This window comes from Pseudophryne corroboree, chromosome 4 (assembly GCF_028390025.1).
Source record: "Pseudophryne corroboree isolate aPseCor3 chromosome 4, aPseCor3.hap2, whole genome shotgun sequence".
NCBI classification, from domain to species: Eukaryota; Metazoa; Chordata; class Amphibia; order Anura; family Myobatrachidae; genus Pseudophryne; species Pseudophryne corroboree.
The window spans coordinates 245006218-245033560 of record NC_086447.1 but is presented as its reverse complement, the minus strand read 5'-3'; the positions used below and the strand labels follow the sequence as shown (position 1 = coordinate 245033560).

The 27343-nt window shown below is 47.2% G+C and overlaps 1 protein-coding gene across 2 annotated transcripts in view; it reads left to right on the top strand.

Moving 5' to 3' along the window:
* Positions 1–27343, top strand: part of PLS1 (plastin 1) — a 285009-nt gene that overhangs the window by 109984 nt on the left and 147682 nt on the right. For both annotated transcript variants that reach the window (XM_063915993.1, XM_063915994.1), the window contains exon 2: positions 9050–9164. In XM_063915993.1, the coding sequence (XP_063772063.1) occupies positions 9095–9164 (70 nt within the window). In that variant the 5' untranslated portion in view covers positions 9050–9094. The remainder of the gene's footprint in view (positions 1–9049; positions 9165–27343) is intronic.

Genomic DNA, 27343 nt, shown 5'->3' with positions numbered 1-27343 from the left:
TGAGAGGAAGCTCCCCGGACTCTCCCCTGCTTATTCCACGGTGAAAGAGGGTTTTGAAGAAGAAGGGGGGGGGGGGGACACATAATTTGGCGCATATATATATATATATCAGTGGCGTGCGGTGAGGTCAGTTGCTGGTGAGGCACTGGCCGGGGCGATGACACGCGAGCCGGCGGCCATATTGGATTTCAAAAATGGCTCCCTCAAACAGATCATCTCCCCCTAGCACAGATTAAACCCCCCTCAAAATAGATCATAATCTCCCTTTAGCCGCTAAATAACGTACCTCCCTCTCAGATTATCCCTCCCTTGTACAGATTTTTCCCCCCGAGACAGACCTTCATCTCCCGTTAGCACTAAACAGGGGTGTATCTAGGGGTACGAGCGTCCCTGGCAAGCTAAGGGACTAGCGTCCCCCCATCTTTGGAATTTACACTATGTATTTATAACTTGTTTTCCATATAAACTTCCCCCAACTCCACTCACACCGTCATCACCATTAGTCCTAATACCTCATCCAACTCCACTCCACCTTTACCTCCATTAGTCCTAACACCTCCTCCAACTCCACTCATACCTTCACCACCATTAGTCCTAAGACCTCCCCCAACTCCACGCAAATCTCCCCTACTACTCCAGTCCTCCCAACACCAGGAGCAGGCGAAGAGTATTTCATCTGATACTGCAGCTCTGAGGTTATCTCAGCTGCATGCATTACCATTGGGGAACAGGACTACTGGGTCAGAAGCAATCTGCGGCAGTCTTGCCCTCCCACTATGGCATCTCTCTTAGACTGATTTGTTATATGTGACGATGATCACATTTAATAAATAAACACCCTCCCCCTCAACTAGCCCCATCACTAACTTATTAGCATATACATTTAATACATAGATTTTGCATCATATTATTACAACTACAATATGTTAATAGTCACCATCAATCCCACATTAAATTATTAGCCCTCACATTTTTTAAGAGTCCCAAATACATTTAATAGCTCCCACTAGCATTGGAAGGAAGCAGTCCTCTTTTAAACTGAGCCATATTACACAAATAGCCCCAACCAGCTAATGCATTATATAATTACCATCCATATTTAATTAATAGTTCCCACAAGTCCCCACATTACATATATAGCCCCACTACAATACACTACAATAACCCCACTAATCCTCAATTCACATATTAATACCAAAATTACATTTACAGTCCAAACTGCTTAACGAGATGCAGTTAAAATGCGGCCGGACGGCATTCCGGCGGTCAAAATACTGAAGCCGGAACCCTGAACGACTGCGTAATCCTGGTGTCTAAATACCGGCAGGAGTCAAGAGCCCGGTGTCAAAATACCGACACCTGGAATCCCGAACGTACTTTTAGTTGTGCTCTGCCACGGGGGGGGGGGGGGGGGGGGGGGGGGGAGAGGATAGGTTTAGGCATTAGAAGGGGGGTTAGGGTGCAGGGACAGGAAGGGGATGGTTAGGTACTGGGGAGGGGGGGTTAGGCACTTACTGGTGGAGGTTAGGTTTAGGCACTAAGTGGGGAGGGTTAGGTTTAGGCAGTGGGGAAGGTAGGGTTAGGAACCGGGGAGGGAGGGTTATGGTTAGGCACCAAGCGGGGAAGGTTAGGTTTAGGCAGTGTGGAAGGGAGGGTTAGGTACCACTGGGGAGGGTTAGGGTAAGGTACCAACAGGTAGTGTGAAGGAAGAGTTAGGTTACTTTCTGTGGTGCTGTTGGGATTCTAAAGGCCGGGATGCCACTGTCGGTATTCTGACCGCTGGCATCCCGTCCAGGGGGTCTCAGACATATCACTGCTGCTGCAGATTAATTCTTGCTGGATCTGAACTATGGCAGTGGGTAGCAGCGCCAGTCAGTGCCCCCCCCCCCCCCCCCCCCCTAGCCTGCACCCTGGGAGAGTTCTATGCTGGCAAATAAATAAATACGCCTCTGGCACTAAATAACCTTCCTCCCCCTACAACACATTACCCCCCCTCCCCCAGATAGATTTCCATGTCCCCCTATCAGCCAGTGCACCTCTGTAGGCAGCCTGTCAGTCTTTTAAGTACAAAAAAAAAAAAAGTATTGCAACCTGCATGATATTTTACTTTATAAAGACTGACTGCAGCATGTTCCAACAACAGTGCAATCAGACTCATTTAGTGGTTCAGTGGCACTGTCCGTTTTTCCTATCCAGCCCTGATTTTCCCCACTATGTCTCCCCTCATGTCCACTGCTCTGTGCACACACTGCACAAGCTGGCAGGCTACAGCTATTGGCAGCCCCGGGGAGCGCAGTGCATCCTGCGAAGCTCACCTCTCCTTGATGCGCACCGTGGTCTGTCCTTTTTTCCTCCGAGGTGCGGGACAGCCGTGACTTCACTGGCGTTTGTGGTGCTTGTACCGGCGCCTTCCAGCTGGGCGGGTTGTCTCCCAGTAACAGCAGCACTGACAGTGAGTGCTGCTGCTGCATCTGCTGGCCAATCACTGTGACAGGGGCGTGCTTTCATGGGCTGAAAGCACGTCCCTGCTGCACTGCGGCACCTCTATAGGTGCCGCTTCCAATGCTTTTTTAAATAGGCTTTTGAAGCCCTCTGCATGGCCACGCCCCCTGCCCGCCCCCTGCTTCCGGACATTTACAATTAACACCGAGAGGCACCGTTCAAGGTGCTTCCGAAATCTTTTTTTAATGCTAAAAAAAGATTAGATTATTATAAAAAGATACTTATGACACAGAACATGTCATAAGTATCTTCTCTGTATTCTTTTAATGCCTTTAATGATAGGGGAGGCACTGCCTCCCCTGCCTGCACGTCCCTGATATATATATATATATATTTATTTATATAAATCTCATGAACTGCACACATCACTAAGCCACACGTCTGGATGCTTGATCCAATAAATTAATATCACAAGTCCTCGTATTCACCACCAGCATGCTGAGTGAAATGGAAGAGATCCGCACAACCAATAGAGAAATATTTATTCATCAATAAAAGGTTTCCATAAATGCCCAAGCAATTGGTTCCAAAGAAGCATTAAGTAGCAGCGTTTACAAGCATGTTTACCACTCCTGGAGACACTCCTCCTGTACCCCTGACAGCCGTTTCGGTGTCTGCGCACCTTTCTCAAAGGACTTGTGATATATATATATATATATATATATATATATATATATATGTGTGTAAAAACAGCGCTACTGGGTAAACATATATTTATATAGTGTTTTTTCCTGGGTCATATAGCGCTGGGTGTGTGCTGGCATACTCTCTCTCTGTCTCTCCAAAGGGCCTTGTGGGGGAACTGTCTTCAGATAAGAGGATTCCCTGAGTGTGTGGTGTGTCGGTACGCGTGTGTTGACATGTCTGAGGTAGAAGGCTTTCAGGGGGAGGAGGAGAAAATGAATGTGGTGTCTCCATCAACAACGCCGTCACCTGACTGGATGGATATGTGGAATGTTTTAAGTGCTAATGTAAATTTATTGCACAAAAGATTAAACAAAGCTGAAGCTAGGGAACAGCCAGGGAGTCAACCCATGTCTGTCCCTATGTCGCAGGGACCTTCGGGGTCTCAAAAGTGCCCACTATCCCAAATAGTAGACACAGATACCTACACGGATTCTGACTCCAGTGTCGACTACGATGATGCCAAGTTACAGCCAAAATTGGCTAAATGTATTCGATATATGATTATTGCAATAAAAGATGTTTTGCATATCACACAGGAACCCCCTGTCCCTGACACGAGGGTACACATGTATAAGGGAAAGAAACCTGAGGTAACCTTTCCCCCCTCACATGAGTTGAACGAATTATGTGAAAATGCTTGGGAATCTCCAGACAAAAAACTGCAGATTCCCAAAAGGATTCTTATGGCGTATCCTTTCCCGCCAACGGACAGGATACGGTGGGAATCCTCCCCTAGGGTGGACAAAGCATTGACACGCTTATCCAAAAAGGTAGCGCTGCCATCCCAAGATACGGCTACCCTCAGGGATCCTGCTGACCGCAAGCAGGAGGTTACCTTGAAGTCCATTTACACACATTCTGGTACCTTACTCAGACCGGCGATTGCGTCGGCCTGGGTTTGTAGCGCTGTAGCAGCATGGACAGAAACCTTATCAGCGGAACTTGAGACCCTAGATAAGAATACCATTTTATTGACCCTAGGGCATATAAAAGATGCTGTCTTATATATGAGGGATGCTCAAAGGGACATTAGTCTACTGGGTTCTAGAATCAACGCTATGTCGATTTCTGCTAGACGAGTCCTATGTACCCGGCAATGAACAGGTGATGCCGACTCAAAGAGGCATATGGAGGTTTTTCCTTACAAGGGCGAGGAATTGTTTGGGGAAGGTCTCTCGGACCTGGTCTCCACAGCTACAGCTGGTAAATCAAATTTTTTGCCTTATATTCCCTCACAGCCTAAGAAAGCGCCACATTTTCAAATGCAGTCCTTTCGATCACAAAGAAACAAGAAAGTACGAGGTGCGTCCTTTCTTGCCAGAGGTAAGGGCAGAGAAAAAAAGCTGCACAACACAGCTAGTTCCCAGGAACAGAAATCCTCCCCGGCTTCTACAAAATCCACCGCATGACGATGGGGCTCCGCTACAGGAGTCCGCCCCAGTGGGGGCACGTCTTCGACTTTTCAGCCACATCTGGGTTCACTCACAGGTGGATCCCTGGGCAATAGAAATTGTTTCCCAGGGTTACAAGCTGGAATTCGAAGAAGTTAAATGCAATTCACAAATTGTATCTTCAACAGGTGGTGGTCAAGGTTCCCCTGCTTCAACAAGGGAGGGGATATTACTCAACCCTGTTTGTAGTCCCGAAACCGGACAGTTCGGTCAGACCCATTTTAAATTTAAAGTCCCTGAACCTATACTTGAAAAGGTTCAAGTTCAAGATGGAATCGCTAAGAGCGGTCATCGCCAGCCTGGAAGGGGGGGATTTTATGGTATCTCTGGACATAAAGGATGCATACCTTCATGTCCCCATTTATCCACCTCATCAGGCGTACCTGAGATTTGCGGTACAGGATTGTCATTACCAATTTCAGACGTTGCCGTTTGGGCTTTCCACGGCCCCGAGGAATTTCACCAAGGTGGTGGCGGAAATGATGGTGCTCCTGCGCAAGCAAGGTGTCACAATTATCCCGTACTTGGACGATCTCCTCATAAAAGCGAGATCAAGAGAGCAATTGCTGAACAGCGTCTCACTTTCACTGAAGGTGTTACAGCAACACGGCTGGATTCTCAATATCCCGAAGTCGCAGTTGGTTCCGATGACTCGTCTCATCAACATCCTGGAACTGAGGGCCATATACAACGCCCTTTGTCAAGCGGAGTCCTTACTTCGCGACCAACCAGTTCTGATCCAGTCAGACAACATCACCGCAGTGGCTCATGTAAACCGCCAAGGCGGCACAAGGAGCAGAGTGTAAATGGCGGAAGCCGCCAGGATTCTTTGCTGGGCGGAAAATCATGTAAGCGCACTGTCAGCAGTGTTCATTCCGGGAGTGGACAACTGGGAAGAAGACTTCCTCAGCAGACACGACCTGCATCCAGGAGAGTGGGGACTTCATCAGGAAGTCTTCGCACAGATTGCAAGTCAGTGGGTACTGCCCCAGATAGACATGGTGGCATCCCGCCTCAACAAAAAGCTACAGAGGTATTGCGCCAGATCAACAGACCCTCAGGCGGTAGCTGTAGATGCCCTAGTGACACCGTGGGTGTTCCAGTCTGTCTGTGTTTCCTCCTCTTCCTCTCATACCCAGGGTGTTGAGAATAATAAGAAAAAGAGGAGTGAGAACAATTCTCATTGTTCCAGATTGGCCACGAAGGACCTGGTATCCGGATCTGCTGGAAATGCTCACAGAAGATCCGTGGCTTCTTCCTCTGCGACAGGACCTGTTGCAACAGGGGCCCTGTCTGTTCCAAGACTTACCGCGGCTGCGTTTGAAGGCATGACGGTTGAACGCCGGATCCTAGCGGAAAAAGGCATTCCGGATGAGGTCATTCCTACGCTGATAAAGGCTAGGAAGGACGTGACAGCTAAACATTATCACCGTATATGGCGAAAATATGTTTCTTGGTGTGAGGCCAGGAATGCTCCTACGGAAGAATTCCATCTGGGCCGTTTCCTTCACTTCCTACAGACTGGAGTGAATTTGGGCCTAAAATTAGGCTCCATTAAGGTTCAGATTTCGGCATTATCCATTTTCTTTCAGAAAGAATTGGCTTCTCTCCCAGAAGTACAGACTTTTGTGAAGGGAGTGCTGCATATTCAGCCTCCTTTTATACCTCCGGTGGCGCCTTGGGACCTTAATGTGGTGTTAAGTTTCCTTAAGTCGCACTGGTTTGAACCGCTTCAAACGGTGGAGTTAAAATATCTCACTTGGAAGGTGGTCATGTTATTAGCCTTGGCTTCGGCTAGGCGAGTGTCGGAATTGGCGGCTTTGTCTCATAAAAGCCCCTATCTGGTTTTCCATATGGATAGAGCGGAATTGCGGACCCGTCCTCAATTCTTGCCTAAGGTGGTGTCATCTTTTCATATGAACCAACCTATTGTGGTTCCTGTGGCTACGCGAGACTTGGTGGATTCCGAGTCCCTTGATGTGGTCAGGGCTTTGAAAATGTACGTGGCCATAACGGCTAGAGTCAGAAAAACAGAAGCACTGTTTGTCCTATATGCGGCCAACAAGGTTGGCGCCCCTGCTTCAAAGCAGACTATTGCTCGCTGGATCTGTAACACGATTCAGCAGGCGCATTCTACGGCTGGATTGCCGTTACCAAAATCTGTTAAGGCCCATTCCACTAGGAAGGTGGGCTCGTCTTGGGCGGCTGCCCGAGGGGTCTCGGCACTGCAACTTTGCCGAGCTGCTACTTGGTCGGGTTCAAACACCTTTGCAAAGTTCTATAAGTTTGATACCCTGGCTGAGGAGGACCTCCTGTTTGCTCAATCGGTGCTGCAGAGTCATCCGCACTCTCCCGCCCGTTTGGGAGCTTTGGTATGATCCCCATGGTCCTTACGGAGTCCCCAGCATCCTCTAGGACGTAAGAGAAAATAAGATTTTAAACCTACCGGTAAATCTTTTTCTCGTAGTCCGTAGAGGATGCTGGGCGCCCGTCCCAAGTGCGGACTACTTCTGCAAGACTTGTATATAGTTTTGCTTACATAAGGGTTATGTTATAGTTTTCATCGGTCTTGGACTGATGCTATGTTAGTTTCATACTGTTAACTGGTTAGTATATCACAAGTTATACGGTGTGATTGGTGTGGCTGGTATGAATCTTGCCCTTGGATTAACAAAAACCTTTCCTCGTACTGTCCGTCTCCTCTGGGCACAGTTTATCTAACTGAGGTCTGGAGGAGGGGCATAGAGGGAGGAGTCAGTGCACACCCATACCTAAATTCTTTCTTAAAGTGCCCATGTCTCCTGCGGAGCCCGTCTATTCCCATGGTCCTTACGGAGTCCCCAGCATCCTCTACGGACTACGAGAAAAAGATTTACCGGTAGGTTTAAAATCTTATTTTTTAACCTAAAATACTATTCGGATTAGATTGGTCCAGGGCTGGCGCATGCTCTCTGTGCTCATATGTACAATGTTGTGCCACCTAAACCCTACTGCCCTAGAAGACCACACTGGTTTGTGTAGTGGTACCAAGTAGCACCAGACCTGGACTCATGTGTTAAATAAATCATGAGAATAAAGAACTCTCTGTTACAAGTGCCACTTTCTTATGTTTGAAAGTTGTTGTGTTTTTTGTTACCTCTATATGCTAGAAATATGGCTTTCTTATAAAGTGTCTCTGGAATGTGCAATAGTTGTCCCATAGGAAATATAGGCCCTCATTCCGAGTTGACGCTCGCTAGCTATTTTTTGCAGCCGTGCAAACGCATAGTCGCCGCCCACAGGGGAGTGTATTTTCGCTTTGGAAGTGCAGCCAAGCTCTGCAAAAACATTTTGTGCAGTTTCTGAGTAGCTCTGGACTTACTCAGCCCTTGCGATCACTTCAGTCTTTTTGGTCCCGGAATTGACATCAGACACCAGCCCAGCAAACGCTTGGACACGCCTGCATTTTTCCAAAACACTCCCAGAAAACGGTCAGTTGACTCCCACAAACGCCTTCTTCCTGTCAATCTCCTTGCGATCCGCTGTGTGAACAGATTCTTCGTTAAATTCATCGCCCAGCAACGATCCGCTTCGTACCCGTACGACGCCCCTGCGCATTGCGGTGCATATGCATGCGCAGTAGTGACCTGATCTCTGCGCTGCGAAAAATGGCAGTGAGCGATCAACTCGGAATGACCCCCATAGTCCAATGCCTTGTCCACATCTCCAATAATTGAAAAATTCTAAATATATTTTTTGGGGCACAGCCTGCTAAACAATTAGCACTTCCTCCACCAGGCACCTTCCCAAAAAATAGTATTGAATAAATCTTGTCCCACAAAACAAAATCCTAGTTTTTCATGTGGTTGTGTAACAAGGTGTGTTTGTGTATCCAGCCCCCACGCAGCACAGACTGTCTCCTCCCGTCAGAAGATGAAAATGCTGTACCACACCTGCTGCCGCCATCTTGGTTTTGCAGATCCTTACACCCACTCCGTGGACAGTAGCAGGTGGGGAGTTTAGACTGCGGTGTTACATCTGTGAAACCGTTATGCCTGTGTCCTAAGGGGAGCTCAGGGAGGTCGTCAGGAACCTCCTATGGACCAGAAGGGAAATTGGGATATAAAAAAGGGTTCATGCAAATATAGGTGGAAATGCAGATGCCATGACTGCGCCTCCTGCAGTGCATTTACTATACATTCTGATTTTACGTATGTCATAGGATTATTACAATATTTTTATAAAACATAGCTGTCAGCAGTTTTTGCGTGTCATTGAAAATTTCCCTTAATGCCTGATTAGTATTCATTTAAATTGGCAGATCTGTTCTATCCTTGCCTTCCATACATTTATTTATAGCTATAGTTACTGTAAGTCTGACTTGAAAATATAAAAGGTAACTAATCATTTCTTCATTCTTCCACTTCTAGGTTCCAGGTATAACTGCTTGAGTTATCCACCTGATTGTACAGGAAATGGCCAACAGTACAATCACCATTTCCAGAGAGGAGCTAGCGGAACTTAAAGAAGCATTTGATAAAGTCGGTACGTACATATGAGATCAGTTTATTGAGCTACTACACACCACATAGTTAGCTCTTCCCTAGTACATGAATTGCTGACCTCACACTGCTATGCTATTACATGAATTGCAGACATCACTACACTCGCATAGAACATGGCTTGTTGACCTCATTATGCTCTCCTAGTACATGCATTGCACATCCTACAAAGCTCTCCTAGTACCTGGATTGCACGCCCCACAATGCTCTACTAGTACGTGGATCACAGACCTCATACTCTCCTAGTACATGCGGGTGGTCTTCAGTATGCCGTATGTCGGGATCCCGGCGCACAGTATACCGGCGCCGGAATCCCGACACCCGGCATACCGACATATATTCTCCCTCGTGGGGGTCCACGACCCCCCTGGAGGGAGAATAACGCACCACCGTGCCCGCAAGGGGCTCCTTTGCGCTCACCACGCTGTCGGTATGCCAGCGGACAGGCTCCCGGCGCCGGTATGCTGGTCGCCGGGAGCCCGGCCGCCGGCATACCATACTACACCCGTACATGCATTGCACGTCCTTCAGTACTCTCCTAGTACATGGATTGCAGACCTCACAATGCTCTCCTAGTGCATGTATTGCAGACTTCATTATTCTTTCCTAGTACATGGATTGCACACCACGCAATGCTATCCTAGTACATGGACTGCAGACTTCATTATGCTCTCCTAGTACATGCATTGTACACCCCTTAATGCTCTCCTAGTACATGCATTGTACACCCCTTAATGCTCTCCTAGTACATGGAGCATGGATTGCAGAACTCATAATACTCTCCTAGCAAATGCATTGCACATCCTACAATGCTCTCCTAGTACATGAATTGCAGACCTTAAAACGTGCTCTGACAGTACATAGGGGGTCATTCCGACCCGATCGCTCGCTGCAGTTTATCGCAGCACAACGATCGGGTCGGAACTGCGCATGCACCGGTGCCACAGTGCACCGGCGCATGCCAGCCGTCGTTGCCTAGTGATCGCCTCTGAGGCAGAGGCGGTCGCTGGGCGGGAGGGGGATGGACGGCGGCGTTAAGCTGCCGTTTAGGGGGCGCAGTCCGGCCAGCGCAGGCGTGGCCTGGCCGTTTGGGGGGGGCGGGCCGCGGCAGCTGCGTGACGTCACATGCAGCCGCTGCGACCCGGGGCAGTGAGGAGGTTCTCCCGCAGGAGCTGCGCTGGCCGGGAGTAACTCCTGAGATGCAAAGGCATCGCCGCTGTGTGATGCTTTTGCATTTCTGCAGGGGGGCCGGCACTGACATGCGGGGCGGACTAGCCCTGTGCTGGGCGTCCCCCCGCATGTCTGAGTGCCCGCATGTCTGAGTGCCTGATCGTAGCGTTGCTATATTTAGCACAGCTACGATCAACTCGGAATGACCCCCATAGATTGCACACCCCACAATGCTCTCCTAGTACATAGATTGCTGACCTCACTATTCTCTCCTAGAAAATGCAATTCACACGCCACAGTGCTCTCCTAGTACATGGATTGCAGACCTCATTATACTCTCCTAGTTAATACATTGCACACCCTACAATGCTCTCCTACTGCATGAATTGTTGACCTCACAATGCTTTCCTAGTACATGGATTACACATCCCAAAATGCTCTCCACCGTGCTCTCCTAGTACATGGATTGCTGACCTCACAATGCTGTCCTAGTACATGAAGTGCAGTCTTTACAGTTCTCTCCTAAAATATGGAGTGCAGACCTTAGAACACTCTCCTAGCACATGAAACATTGGGGGTCATTCCGAGTTGATCGCTATCTAGCAGTTTTTAGCAGCCGTGCAAACGCTATGCCGCCTCCCACTGGGAGTGTATTTTAGCTTAGCAGAAGATCAAACCTTATGTGATCCTTATTTCTTTGTAAGGATATCCTTATGTCTATCCCATGCATGTAAAAATTGCCCTACTGTCTTAGCCTGTACCACCTCTGATGGGAGGCTATTCCACTTATCCACTACCCTTTCTGTGAAGTAATTTTTCCTCAAATTTCTCCTGAACCTCCCCCCCTCCAGTCTCAGTGCATGGATTGCAGACATCACTACTGTCCCCTAATACATGAACTGCTGACCTCACAACACTCCTAGTACAACAAATTGCAATGCACACCCCACAATGCTCTCCTAGTACATCTATTGCAAACCTTACAACGATTTCCTAGTACATGGAGTGTAACCTTCATAACACTCTCCTAGTACATGTATTGTAGACTTCACAATGCTTGCCTAGTACATGGATTGCAGGACTCATAACGCTCTCCAGTAAATAGATTGCAGACATCACTACGCTCCCTTAATATATGGATTGCTGACCTCACAACACTCCTAGTACATGGATTGTAGACCTAGCTATACTCTCCTAGCACATGCATTGTACACCCCACCATGCTTTCTTAGTACATGGAGAGCAGATTTCACAAAGCTTTGTAGACTTACACCTAAGTTCCAGGATTTGAAACACAGTTCCACAGTTCTTGTGACAGACCCTTTCTCACTGCGGCACCGATCCTGGTTATCACCGTTCACAGATGCAGTGCCAGCGCCTGGAGATGACATCACCTACTTGAGGTGGAATGCGGCTCTCCCCTTGCTGTAAGCAAGAGCCAGGTCGGATGACCCAGGTTACCCGTTTACACGGCAGGTCACCTGGGTCCTTACTGGGTAAAACCCTGCTAGCTACCAGAGTTGGATTCCTGGATCACTAGACCTAGGTGGAGTTTTTTCCACATTATTATATGTTACTTTATACATATTCTATTATGACAAACAAAAATTTTAAAATCCATCCACTCGCTACTCGTGAAAAACAGCTTAGCTGTGTTTTGCATGTTGTGCCAAATTAGGCGAAATAGCAAAGATGTAAGTTGACATAGATGGCAGATCTCACAATACTATCCAGCAATGGAGTGCAGACCTCACATGCTCTCCTTCTTCATGTAGTGCAGACTTCACAACATTGGGGGTCATTCCGAGATGAACGTAGCTGTGCTAAATTTAGCACAGCTACAATCATTCACACTGACATGTGGGGGGACGCCCAGCACAGGGCTATCCCGCCCCCATGTCAGTGCAGAAGTGTAAAGGCATCGCCCCCCCCGTCCAGCGACCGCCTCTGCCTGTCAATCAGGCAGAGGCGATCATAGCGGCCCGATGGTCTTCAGATCAGACGTCTGGCCTGCGTCGGCGCCTTTCTGACCCGATCGTACCGCTAAGATAAACTGCAGCGTGCGATCGGGTCAGAATGACCCCCCTTGTCCTTCTACATGGAGTGCAGACTTCACACCGCTCTCCTAGGGGATCGGTATGGGATCCCAACAGCCGGGATGTTAACCACATACCTCTCCTAGTACATAGATTGCAGATCTCACAATACTATCCTAGCAATCAGGGCCAGCTCTAGGCACGTTCGACACGTGCGGCCACGCAGTGCACAACCCCCAATGGGGCGTGCAGATTTCTCACCACCATATTGGCTATCCGGGTCCCTCCCTGCCTCTGCCGCCAAGTCTGCCTGGGATATTTCATTTTTAATACAGTGCCGCCGAACCTGCCATTTACTTCTGGGCTAGAGGGAAGGAGCAGCGCTGACAGCACCTTGCCGCGCCTGGACGCACCTGGCCGGGGATAGCAGCAGCCCGGTGTGGACGTCCCTTTGGGGCCCCATCTGTACTCCTCCCCCTTGGCCATGTACCCATAAAGATCCACAGTGCAGTGGGCACCCGACGGTGGTGGCTGAAGGTGGAGCCGAGCACACACATTGCCGGCCTGGGGCTCCGGATCCACACCGCACCCAGGCCAGGCTCAGCACATCAGAGGATGTTCCCCTCTGCCTCTTCCCGCATCTCTTTCAATGTAAGTGCTACTGTTAGGTCATCATGTGGGCGCCTAGGAGGTCAAGAGAGAGAGATAAACCTGCTGTCTGTACCTTTGCTTCCCCCATGCAGCGGGTGCCAACAGCTCCACCTCCTCCATAATTCACGCTTGTCCCCACTTTTGTGTCCCTGCCGTTGCCTCTATCCTGTCTATCCGTGTTGGATATGGAGTCCCGGCAGGCCGGGATCACAGCGGTCCGAATACAGACACTGGGATCCCGGCCGCCAGAATGCTGGAGGCAGGGCGAGCGCTAGAAAGCCCCTTGCGGGCTCACAGCGCTTGCCACAGGTTTTATTCCCACTCTATGGGTGTTGGGGGACACCTACAAGTGGGAATAGCCCTGGTGCAGCTGTCGGCATTTTCGATGGTCGGGATCCCAGCGTCAATATTCTGACCGCCGGGATCCCGACCACCGGGATATTACCTCCGCCCTGTCCCATGCTATTAACTCTGTTCTTCCTGTCCTTTCTGTCCTCTCTGCCATTACCTCCGTTCTCTCCCTCCCATTACTTCTGTCCTGTCCCCTCTGTTCTGTCCCTGCCACTACCTCTGTCACGTCCCTCCTGTCCCCTTTGTTCTGTCCCTGCCATTACCACTGTCACGTCCCTCCTGTCCCCTCTGTTCTGTCCCTGCCACTACCTCTGTCAGGTCCCTCCTGTCCCCTCTATTCTGTCCCTGCCATTACCTCTGTCACGTCCCTCCTGTCCCCTCTGTTCTGTCCCTGCCATTACCTCTATCACGTCCCTCCTGTCCCCTCTGTTCTGTCCCTGCCATTACCTCTGTCACGTCCCTCCTGTCCCCTCTGTTCTGTCCCTGCCATTACCTCTGTCACGTCCCTCCTGTCCCCTCTGTTCTGTCCCTGCCATTACCTCTGTCACGTCCCTCCTGTCACCTCTGTTCTGCCCCTGCCTCCTTAGTCCTGTCCCTGCCATTACCTCTGTCCTTTCCTTCCTGTCCCCTCTATTCTGTCCCTGCCATTACCTCTGTCCTCTCCCTCCTGTCCCCTCTGTTCTGCCCCTGCCCCCTCTGTCGTGTCCCTGCAATAACCCCTGTCCTGTCTTCCCTATTCTGTCCCTGCCGTTACCGCTGTCCTGTCCCTTCTGTTCTTTCCCTGCCTCCTCTGTCCTGGTCCTGTCCCATTGTAGGTCCAAATGGGCTTGGCGTCCCCCGCATGTCTGAGTAACTGATCGTAGCCGTGTAAAATTTTGCATGGCTATGCTCAGGTCTGAATTAGGCCCATGGTTACTTCACGTCTTGCAACCTTACCAATAATGTAGTGATATCCGTGTTAAGGTCCTTACACACTATGCGATACGCTCCATGAGCAATAGTGTTCGCCCTACACTCCAAAGTGGCTGACCCAGGGCATACACACTGTACTGTATTGCCAGCGATATCATACAGTGACGTCATGCTGCGGTCGGCCCGTACATGCAGTTTTGGATGATAAGCCCAAATTGAGCTGCATGTATGGGCGATGGAGGGGGGCAATAATGAGGGGTGGTATTCAGTTTGCCGGCTGTATGGATCCCGGCGCTCAGTATACCGACGCCGGAATCCCGACACCTGGCATACCGACACCTATTCTCCCTCTTGGGGGTCCACGACACCCCTGGTGGGAGAATAAATAGCGTGGCGCGCGCAGCGAGCCCGCAAGGGGCTCATTTGCACTCGCCCCGCTGTTGGCATGCCGGCGGTCAGGATCCTGGCGCCGGTGTACTGGCCGCAGGGAACCCAGCCGCCGGCAAACCATACTACACCCATAATGAGGTGTGGGATTGTGCATTGTTCATTGTTTGTAGCGTACACACTGGGTGATATTACAAACAATATTGCTCAGAAGGCTGAAAATGAACGATATCGTTTGTGAAATCGCATAGTGTGTATGCACCATTAGTATTCCAACACATGCGCTCAATTGGTTAGTAGCCCAAGGAACAGATTAATTAGTCGCTTGCTTATTGCTCACAGGGTCTTCCATTCACATAGAAACTATTAGGGAAATTTACTAAGCTCCCGATTTTGACCGAGATGGTGTTTTTTCTTCAAAGTGTCATCTCGGGAATTTACTAAACTCAAATCACGGCAGTGATGAGGGCATTCGTATTTTTATTACGGCTGTGTAGTAAAAATACGAATGAATACACCTTTAGTCAAACGCGGCTGTTTAGATCTAGAACTCGGTCATTTACTAAGCATTCGTATTTGAAATCTCAACCGTGAAAATGGATTTGCGGCCGCAAAAAATTACTAATCGTACAAAAAGCCTAAAAAAAAGTAGACCTGCTTTTGAGAAGCGTGTTTACATGTGTTGTCAATTCTACATTACTCACACATGACTTTTTGGACCTTTAAAAGGGACCCCAACACATTTTTCACCACTCTCAATCTGAAATGGCTGCTACTATGTGTAGTACTGCTGTCTTGTTTGCTGGGGGATACCTGACACTGCTCCATGAGGCTACAATAAACCCTGGCCAGGAAAATCAACAGGGTAAGCAGGTTGTACATGTTCCGCATAGGCTGGCCATGGCTTGTTTTTTTTGTGTGACTTTAAACGATAACAAAACTGCTGATGACCATGTTATACAGATGCTCAGACTAAATGTAATTATTTTTTTCCCTCTGTATGACCTTGTCAAACTGACCCTAGACCCTGAGACAGTACGCTCTTGCTCTGTCTCAGGCCTGCCCAAACTCCTGCCTGTGTTGCACTTTATGGCTACCGGCAGCTTCCAGCCTGTGACTGGCAATGTAATTAGTAACTCACAGGCCACCTTTTAAAAATATTTAATTCAGGTGAGTTAAAACATACATACACGTCTATGTCTAAGTGGAGCTTTTGTAATGTAATAGAAAACAGTATTGTATTTTTGAAGGGCCACTCAGGTTTTGGATGTCTTGGATGGCTACATAGATGCCTCTCTCTGCTTCCCTACCCAGGAGTCGCAGTGTTATGCAGTCAGGGTAGCTTTATCTAATCTTGCGGCCATGGACAATGTGCTGGGTGACATAGCTTACACACATGTTGAGTTGAGTACACCTAGGGGCAGGCAATATATTTCTAACAATCCACATCTGGCCCAAGACACTAATGTGCATGTGGTTTGTGGAGCTAATTAAACAATACACATATTGCGTGTTCACAATTTATTAATTTTAACACACAACTTTTTGCGACCAATCTAAAAGAAAAAACACTGTAATGGTCAATATATTCTGACCGAACATTATTAATGTTTTTTTCTTTGTGTGCTGGGTGCCGAGGATTGTGCTGGCTCGTTGGTGCGGGTTCGACTTGAGCGTCGGACTGGGGAATGAACTGGGGTGTGGCTTGGTGTCGTTGTCCCCGAGCTAGATGTGGCATGGTGTGATGCCAACACACTAAGGCTTTGGCTTAGATTGTTCAAGCTTGCTGTGAGCTGAGTGTTAGCGGCAGTGTTGTTAGCTATCATGCGTGAGAGGTTGTCGTTGATCATTTGGTTGTGTTGTATTATCTGTATAAGTGATTGTTGCTGCCGCTGCTGATCATCCAAGATGCGTTGGAGGTTTGACTGCATTTGGGTGTTGTCTGCCCTCATCTGTTCCATGGAGTTCGCAATTCGGCCCACCTGCACTATAAGTCTGCCTGAGTTGCGACTCAGTCTAGGCAAATGATGGGGCAGACTTGACAGGTATTGGCTGTGGGTGTTGAGGCTTGCGCAGTATTGCGCCTGTTGTGACGACCAACGGCTCCAAAACTCAGGGCCCATTTGTGTGTCAACTTGTGTTGTGCTCAATTGTGGGCTGTGGGATGTTTGGGGTGGTTGGGGTATGTCCTGCGGAGTGGTTGTCTGAGTCGGATCGATGGGCTGCAGGTGGAGTGTGAAGGTCTCCTGGTCATGTTCCTGCTGGGCATCCTCGGTGATGATGCCTGGGTCTGTATGGGGTTGAAGATAGCCACTATTTAGTAAATATGTAGCATTTGTCTTACTATAGCTTTACCTGAACATGCATTACTTCTTAATATTAATGTTGTAATTGCTAAATAGATTGTGGCATAAACTTAACTATGTAGCTCACCTTTTTTTTATAAATATGTGGCTTCTAACGTTCACTACTCATTTGTTTTTTTTTTGGGGGGTATAGTAGGATTCTGAGCCATAATTAATGTTTAAACACGAAGAACTCTAACAAATACAAAGTACTACATTTACATATTGGATATGAAGCTTCCTTTGGAACAACACACACAATACAATAAATGTGTTGGCCAATACACTCATACATTGTTCAAGGCAGTCAGTGGTTTGCCAAAAACTAAACAAAATATAGTGGCCTAAAATGTACACATTAACAATGGATGAAAAAGTATTAAGGTGCCCTATGTTTAGAAGTGGTGTTGTTGGCCATGCAAAACAATTGGATGAGACTTAACATTTCTGTTTTTTTTACGTCAATAATTTTGTGTCAAAAAAGTGTTGATATGGCCAACATCCCATCTGACAATTATCTATCTAAAAATACCTTAACACCATCTGCTTGTTGTTGTTGATTATTGCAAGGATGACTGGTCATTAGTATATTATAATTTTCGATGTACTAACAGTGGGGCAGATGTATAAACCTGGAGAAGGCATAAGGAAGTGAAAAACCAGTGATATGTGCAAGGTGAGAAAGGCACAAGGCAAACAGATCCAATATGTACATTAACAGTTGTGTTTGTTTTGTACTGCTGCCTTTATCACCTTGCACATATCAGTGTTTTTTAACTTCCTTATGCCTTCTCCAGGTTAATAAATCAACAACACTGTTTGTTTACTTATTTACACGTAATTGTTATGTTTACTCACCAGACAACTGCGGGGATTGTGGATCCTCACTTTGGGGGCTGGCCAATAAAACTAGTGGTGGCACGGCCGACACTGCGGAGATGCGCCGTTGGGGTGGTGATGCTGGTGCTGGAGCCTCAAGACGGCGTCTCTTGGGTGGCCTCGTTGCCACAGTAACCGAGCCCTGTGATGGGCGCCTTAGTGTTGGTGGATTTAACATTTTGTGTTTCAATGTGTTTGCAGAATATGTGTATACAGTTAAATCTTACCGGCATTGCCACCATCTGCATCTCTCGGCAGTGTTGGCTGTGGCCTGGCTGTGCTGCTTCTCTGGCGTACTGTAGAAATATGAAGAATGTCCTTATGAACATACTATTTTGGTGATATGTTTTTGCAAATTCCTTATTGTGATGTAAACATATGTGGTACCTGATGAGAATTAAACTAAACGATGCTTATGCTTTTCTGCCTGACGTCATTGGTTGCGTATTCTTTAAATTAGCATAAATGTTGAAAAAAAAAAATCAAAGGCGCATAATGCAAACAATTATACTACTTAAAAACAAAACGTTGTAGCTTGACACAACCACAATATTGCACGCTAAGGACCCAATTTGGGATAATAATAATAAAACACTAGTCCAAAATATCTTGTAAAAATTGGAAACATCACAACCAAATATGCAATCAAAAACACATCAAGCACACAAAGGGCAACCCATAACAACACACAATAATCATAAATGAGATGAAATGTATTTACAAAAAACCTTTGTTTACAATGTAAAAAATTAAAATCATAACACACCTACAAACATTTACTTTTCAGTTACAACACCAGAAAAACTTCAAGGCAACCAGTAATATTTTTAAAAAACAAAAAAAATAAAAAATCAGTACATCAGGCCTGGCCAACCTGTGGCTCTCCAGATGTAGTGAAACTACACATCCCAGCATGCCCTGCCACAGTTTTATTATTCCCTAATAGCAAAACTGTGGCAAGGCATGATGGGACTTGTAGTTTCACAACAGCTGGTGAGCCACAGGTAGGCCAGGCCTGCACTACATCACCAACACATTAGAAGAATGAACAAACTGACAACCACAATTAGCAAGAAGACATTTCAGACAACTAAGGACAAAGCACACATGCTTAAATTGTTTGTAAAAAAAACACAAATAACTCACCATCCTGCCTTGGCCGATCCGAATCCTGGACATAAGTGCCACCAACCACTTCTTGCGGAATGAGTGCACGCACAGGCTCCTCCCAATCGCAGTAAGATGCACGGAAGGGGGGTCCACCCCCGGTTTGGCGGGTCGATTTAGCCTCCTTGGCCATCTTCGCCTTGACACGGCGCTTTATATCGTAAAAACGCTTACGGCACGTGTCCTCGATCCGCCTCACCACACCCTCACTATTCACAGCCGCAATGACCTTCCCCCACAGAACACTCTTCCTGCGTGACGACACCTTTGCAGCATCATGGCCAAACAACTGCCGATGATGCCTCATCAGCTCCCGCACCAAAGCCATATTTTCAGCATAGCTAAATTTGACATTGCGGCCAGTCTTTGTAGTGGTGCGTGGCTGCGGAGCCACAACACCATCACTATCACTGGAGGCCGCAGCAGCAGCCACCCCCTCTTCTCACTAACCTCCTCCACCTCACTAACCTCCTCCCTCTCACTCACCTCCTCCCTCTCACTCACCTCCTCCACCTCACTCACCTCCTCCCTCTCACTCACCTCCTCCACCTCACTCACCTCTGACTGGGACATAATCAGGACAAACAACAAATAACACTGAGAAAAAAAAAACAATAAACACACTCCTCCACTACCACTACACACCACACACACACACACACACACACACACACACACACACACACACACTCACTCACTCACTCACTCACTCACTCACTCACTCACTCACTCACTCACAAACAATGACAATAGACGTTAAATAAAAAAACAATGACAAAAAAATAAACAAACTTTTAAATAACCACACAACAAGTATGACAAGACTACTTACACACACACAGTACAGCACTCAACAATCGCAAAAAAACTCCTCAAATCCTCCACAAACTCCAAACAACTCTCCAACTCCTAACACACCTTCCTCTCACCTCTCCACTAGCTAAACCCACGAGGTGCTGACGGTTTGGGGCGTTTTTATAGTAATGTGCACAGACACTCCTCCATCACGAATCAAACCAATCACGGACGAGTGACAAAAACGAAACTTAGGAAAAAAACGCGGCAGTGGACGGACAAACACTGCCGTAACCAAAATGTGACGCAGTCGTAAAAAAACCACATAACACGGCCGCAAAACCACTAAATCGGCCGCATTCTACCTTACAAAACTACGAATGACATCGACATCGGAAATCAAAAAGTTGCACAATTACACATTCGATGTCATTCGTGATGAATCTCACTCCAAATCGGTACAAATACGAATTTTAGTAAATATACCCCAATGTATAAATATGTTAGTACATGCAAGCCACGAGTAGCAGTGTTAGAAATAGTGCAGCTTGCTGTAGGGTTAGTTGTAACTCACCACACACATGTAGATACAAGTCTGGTGGGTCAGAGTCCACCAGGCCATTAGTGCCTAGGACTTATAATTTACTGCACTACAAATAGGATGGACAGATCACCGAGGATAAATGGGACGTTTTCTATATATATTCCGGCTTGTATCCACACGTGTGATGAATTACAACTAAACCCACGGCATGCTGCGCTATTTCTAACACTTCTACTCTTGGCTTGAATGAACTAACATATTTATAAATTGTGTCTATGTGACTGGACGACACTGTGAGCAATAAGCAAGCGGCTAATTAATCTGCTGAAGCTTGAAAAATATCCTTGGGCTACTAACCAATTGAGTGCGGGATCCGGTCTGAAGATCGACAGTGTCTAGGTCGACAATGTTTAGGTCGACCACTATAGGTCGACAGTCACTAGGTCGACACGGATGGAAGGTCGACATGGTTTCTAGGTCGACATGTGCTAGGTCGACAGGTCTAAAGGTCGACATGAGTTTTTCACATTTTTTTATTTTTTAATTTTTTCATACTTAACGATCCACGTGGACTACGATTGGAACGGTAAAGTGTGCCGAGCGAAGCGGTAGCGGAGCGAAGGCACCATGCCCGAAGCATGGCGAGCGAAGCGAGCCATGCGAGGGGACGCGGTGCACTAATTTGGGATCCCGGTCACTCTACGAAGAAAACGACACAAAAAAACAAAAAATTCCTCATGTCGACCTTTAGACCTGTCGACCTAGAAACCCTGTCGACCTTCCATCCATGTCGACCTAGTGACTGTCGACCTATAGTGGTCGACCTAAACATTGTCGACCTAGACACTGTCGATAAAACGAACCACACCCATTGAGTGCATGTGTTGGAATACTAACAGGGAATTCGCTACATTGTTGCTAAGGTTGCAAGAAGTGAAGTAACTATTCATATGATACAGTAATACAAGTATAAAGCTGCATGTAACCTAGGTGGTCATTCCGAGTTGATCGCAGCCAGCAACTTTTTGCTGCTACTGCGATCAACTAGTACACGCCTATGGGGCAGTGTATTTTAGCTTTGCAGGGATGTGATCGCTTGTCCAGCCCTGCTAAGCTAAAAACATTTCAAGCAAAAGAAGACTAGACCTATAACTACTTACCCTGTGCGATGATCTCTGCGATGCTGGTGCCGGCTTTGACGTCAGACATCCGCCCTCCATTCTTCTGGACATGTCTGCATTTTACTCACCACTCCCCCGAAAACGGCTCCAAACAGTCCAGATCCGCCCTGGAACGCCTTCTTCCTGTCAATCTTCTTTGCGGTCGGCTCTGCGACCGCTTCCTTTGTAAGCCGCGACGGGTCGCTGGGCAATGTCGCACACACGCACTGCGGCTGCCGCGCATGCACATTCCGCACCGCAGCGATAAACCGCTGCGTGCGAACAGGTCGGAATGACCCCCCTAGTGCTATATATTGTGGGACGTTATAGCTGGATTATAGTAACAACAGGGCAGAAGAGAGCCTGACCAGGCCCAGGTACTTTTCAGGGGCGTGGCCTAATAACAGGCGGCGTGGTCATGCACCCTTAGAAAAAAATACTGAAAAAATTGTATTTTAAGTGCCTCAATGGCCTCACTGCAGCCCAGCACACAGCAGCTTGTGCTGGGCTGAGGATAAGAGCTGCAACTGCTGCTGCCATGTAAGGGGGAGGGGGCACAGGGCCCCACTGGGCCATCACTGGGCCCCTTCATCAGACCTGGGCCTGGGTACTTTGTACTCCCCCCCCCCCCTCAACGCCACTGAGTAAGAAAGATATAATATATATATTTCATGTGGTAGTTTTAACTGTATGTGAAACACTGGCTGTGTGTATGTTGGATGGTCATTACATGTTTTTATAAACAATAAACCGTGTATACTCGAGTATAAGCCGACTTTTTCAGCACCTTTTTTGTGCTGAAAAAGCCACTTCGGCTTATACTCAAGTCAGTTCTAGGGGGGACACGGAGGGCACAGCGAGCGGCTCTCCTGTGTCCCTCCTGCGTCTCCGGCGGCAGCGGCGTGTATGTGTTAAAGGAAGTGCACGAACCGGCACTTCCTTTAACACACACACGCCGCTGCCGCCGGATACGCAGGAGGGACACAGGAGAGCCGCTCGCTGTGCCCTCCGTGTCCCTCCTTCAGAAGACAGCGCGGGAGCGACGGGACAGCGCGGGAGCCACGGAGGGTAAGTAACAAACTGGCACTGTGGGGCATATCTGGCAGCATGAGAGCATATATGGCACTGTGGGGCATATCTGGCACTGTGGGGCACATCTGGCGCTGTGGTGTATATCTGGCAGCATGAGGGCATATCTGGCACTGTGGGGCATATCTGGCAGCATGAGGGCATATCTGGCACTGTGGGGCATATCTGGCAGCATGAGGGCATATCTGGCAGCATGAGGGCATATCTGGCACTGTGGGGCATATCTGGCAGCATGAGGGCATATCTGGCACTGTGGGGCATATCTGGCACATCTGGCACTGTGGGGCATATCTGGCAGCATGAGGGCATATCTGGCACATCTGGCACTGTGGGGCATATCTGGCAGCATGAGGGCATATCTGGCACTGTGGGGCATATCTGGCACATCTGTCACTGTTTGGCATATCTGGCAGCATGAGGGCATATCTGGCAGTATGAGGGCATATCTGGCACTGAGGGCTGTTTACGTGTAGAGCTGCATTTCCCACCCTAGGCTTATACTCGAGTCAATAAGTTTCCCCAGGTTTTTGTGGTAAAATTAGGTGCCTTGGCTTATATTCGGGTCGACTTATACTCAAGTATATACGGTATAAAAAATTACAAAAAGACATTTTGATTGACAGCAGTTTTTTCTTGTGTATGTAGTTAATATGTTATATGAACAAGCAGTAAGCTTCTTTTTTAAAGCTGCAGTCGATCCAAATTTATTTGGAGATATATATATATATATATATATATATATATACAAATTTATTATTTGTGTGTGTGTATATATATATATATATATATATATTCATTATTGCCAACATATTAGTTCTGAGCCTGAATACAATACTTTTCTGGGTTGTTTTGTCATTGTCCCCTCTGTTCTTTTATTGTCCCCTCTGTCATGTCTCTGTCCCCTCTGTCCTGTCCCTGCCATTACCTCTGTCCTGTCCCTCCTGTCCCCTCTGTTCTGTACCTGCTGTTACTGTTGGTCTGTCTCTATATAATGGCTTCTATGTAACTGGCACTGTATGGGGGGCATGTGTAACTGGCACTATAGTGGGGGTATTATGTGTAAGGGGCATTACTGGTGGCAGTATGTGAAAGCAGCTATTACTGTGGCCACGTGTATGTGTGGAGGTGGGGGTGATAATATTTATAGTTTTACAACGTAATATATAGTTGTCAGCCACTTTCCCAGAAGCGTGTGCGCATGGGGGGGCACATCAAAAAATCTCGCTCATGGTGCTAGTAGGCCTGTACCCAGCCCTGCTAGCAATGGAGCGCAGACTTCACAATGCTCTCCTGGTACATGGATTGCTAATCTCACCATGTTTTTTTATCCAAAGCGCCAATTCAGAATACAATCTACGTGATCCAAAGATAACATTTCATGGCATATTAGCCCATAAAAAAGTTATGTCACAAAATAATGAAACAATGAACAGGCGTACATGGTTTAACAAACAAAAAAATGGATTTTCCGAACTACCCTCTGCCCATTGGCGTTTCTATAATTGGTGCAATGTGTGCGGTGCACAGGGGCCCCTGGGTCCAGGGGGGCCCCCAGACCGCACACGTTGCACCCATATTTTAATACTCACCTCTACGGAGTCCAGCGTCGGACGCTGCAGCCGCCTCCGTCGAGCACAAAATCCACTCCAAAATGGCCGCCGCACATGCTCACTTTAAATTTTGTCTCCAGAACATGGCGGGCGCCATGATTCCGGAGACCTGCGCAGTAGGCTCCGGGGCGCAGTGTCGGAGCCTACAGCGCCATGGAGAGATGGGGGCCCACCCGCAGTCTGCACACGGGCCCCCTCCTCGCTTAAGACGCCCCTGCCCCAATTATTTCTGATAATGGATGTGCTACTCTTTCACTCTCCTAGTACAGGAATTGCAGACCTCAGTAGTCCTCACAGCTCTATCCTGGTATATGGATTGCAGGCCTCACTACTCTCTCTTAGTAAATGAGTTGCAGTCCTCACAAATTTCATATAGTAAATGGATTGTAGACCTGACAACTCCTAGAAAACTTATCAAAGGTTATAGTAATTAGAATAAATATATAGTGCAATTCACATTCCTGAAGTAAGAGGATGGCCCCTCCCAGCTGTTGACATTATATCAGTGTTTTAAGTGCAGCCTCCTAGTAAGCTTGTATCCAAATAAAGGCAGGGCTCATTCAAAGGCACATATGGTTAACTCACAACAAACATCATTTTAAGCACCTCCACCCAAAACACTGTAAGTAATTAAACTTCGTAGAAAATGAGAGGACAGAATTCAGTCTAAAATGAATCACCTACCCCTCTCAGTAGTCATCCAGCAGCACCTCCTGGCATTCTCATTGGTTAATGACCACCAATACGAGTAGTTGGGTCAGTCTAGGTGGTATGATGAAAGCAGTCATAAACTAGTAGATTGGCTTCATCTAATTTTCAGGTTTGCTGGACCATCTGTGAAACTGTATCTGGACTTGCTCTTATTCATTTGGTTATTTTTCCTTCTTTTCCAGTAATCTGACTGGGATTGATGTTGTGACTTTGAAAAGCGTTGCTTACATTTTTTTTATCGCCCCTTGCCTTATGTACAAGGAAAAAAGTTTTGCTTAAACTCGTATACATGAGAGTATTATATTCCCACGTGATAAAGAAATCACTTATCAAAGTCAGCTAAACATTCGCAAAGCCAAACACAGCAGCTTATTTGTCCTGGGGCTTGGTAGCATTATTATATGCTATTTGCCCCTGTCCCTGTCCAAATCTGAATCTGTTCTCTGTGGTCCTGATATGGACGCAGTTCACGTTGCTGCTGCATCTTTGAACAGTCTTGTGCTGCTTCCTAAAATGCTGGATTGGATCACTCTGAAAACATCAACCATTTGAGAGAGCCTAGGGCTGCTCAGATTGGCCATCGCAGCTCCGTAGCCAAGGCCATGAAATCTGCATCGGGAGACTCAGCACTCCTTGGCCAACTTTATTACACAGTATCATAGTTTTTATGCAGGAACAAATAGTTTAATGAGTAGGGTGTTTGATTGGAATGCAACAGGTTATGGGTTTGTACCCTGGGTATGGCAGTATAAAGCAATATCATATATATTTATTACAAACAAAATTCCCAAGTGCGCTATATAGGAACGTCTTTACGGTAATTCTTCCAATGTTGTTTCCATAGGTGTAAGTTGGATATTTGAGAAAGTTTGTGACCGGGAACCTGTAATGGACACCCCTCACCAAATGGTCACCCAAACAAGAGGCCCAAGGCCAATTAATAAAAGATTATTTTAATAACATTCATTTGAACAAATGCAATTTTTACATAGTTCATCATGTAATGAGTATACAGATAGTAAAAATAAATGTCAGTAAAAAAGACAACCACAGCGTTTGTTGAATAATTTGAACTCTAGATACTCCCTCACCTTTTTAAGGAGTGAGCTCACAAGGGAGTATCTTCACAAACTCAGTAGAAAACTTCTGACTGACAAACCCAACGCGTTTCGTCTTATCGACTTCATCAGGGGTAACAAATATAGATGACAGGTTTACTTTTCATAAGTGAGTTTAAATGTAGAAAATCACAACCTTAAATATAAGGATAGTAAAATCTCCTTTATTAGCTCCTGGAGGGGGCTTATTATAGATGGAAATTTCCACAGGCTGCCTTAAAAATAATTAAAAGAACTCTAGGGAGTTCCTTATAAAAACTATTGATTGAAGTTCTTTTTAAAGATACTGGCAGTTATACATCCATATTTTGGTGAACTGCTATGGAGAATATCCAGATCTTATAATCAGAATTATTTCAGATTCGGGTGTTTACCCATAAAAATATAATTCAAAAAGTATAAAGCTGATTTGACAATCACAATGCAATGCAACTTCCTCAGTAAAGCTCACAGAACGGATCCTGGAGAGTTTTGGCTGTGCATGGAAGTGGCAGAATCTGAAATAATTCTGATTATAAGATCTGGATATTCTCCATAGCAGTCCACCAAAATATGGATGTATAACTGCCAGTATCTTTAAAAAGAACTTCAATCGGGGCCGTGGCCTGGCTGATGAGGAGACCAGCCGCGTTTGTCAGGAGCTCCAGCTGTTCGGGGGTATAATTTATTTGTACCCATCTCTTTCTGGCCCCTTACCTGCCTCTTTTGCCGCCCCGGACCTTGCTGCGCCCCCTTGGGTTAACGGACATAGGCTGTGGAGTCGGGGAGCCCCCTTCCGAGCTCCCGCGGACTGCGGCCTGGCCGGATCTCTTAGGCCGGGACCTCGATTTCGCGCCCGGTCCGTCGCGCGTCACGGGACGGCTGTACACGGCTAACCGCCGCTTCTCCTGCACCTCGGAGCCTTGGCAGCAGCCGGGCTGCCTGCTGCTCTCTCCGCGGCTAGCTCGGCTCTCTCACCAGGCGGGAGCCTGTCAGGGAGGCCCGCAGCCTGAGGGACCTGGAAGTTGCCTGGCGGCCTGCATTTCACAGAGTACACAATAGTGACATCTTACAACAGCTCACAGAAGGCTTCCTGTTATTTAGCCCTTTGGAAATGTCAACATAGGGCTCTATTGCTGTCCCCTTCTGTTAAAAGTTTAAGCAGTTGGCTGACTGCATATATGCTGAGAGCTTGCCCCTTTTTCTTTTTTTTCCTTTATTAAATAATGCTGGGTCTCCTCTACACAGCCGCCTGTGC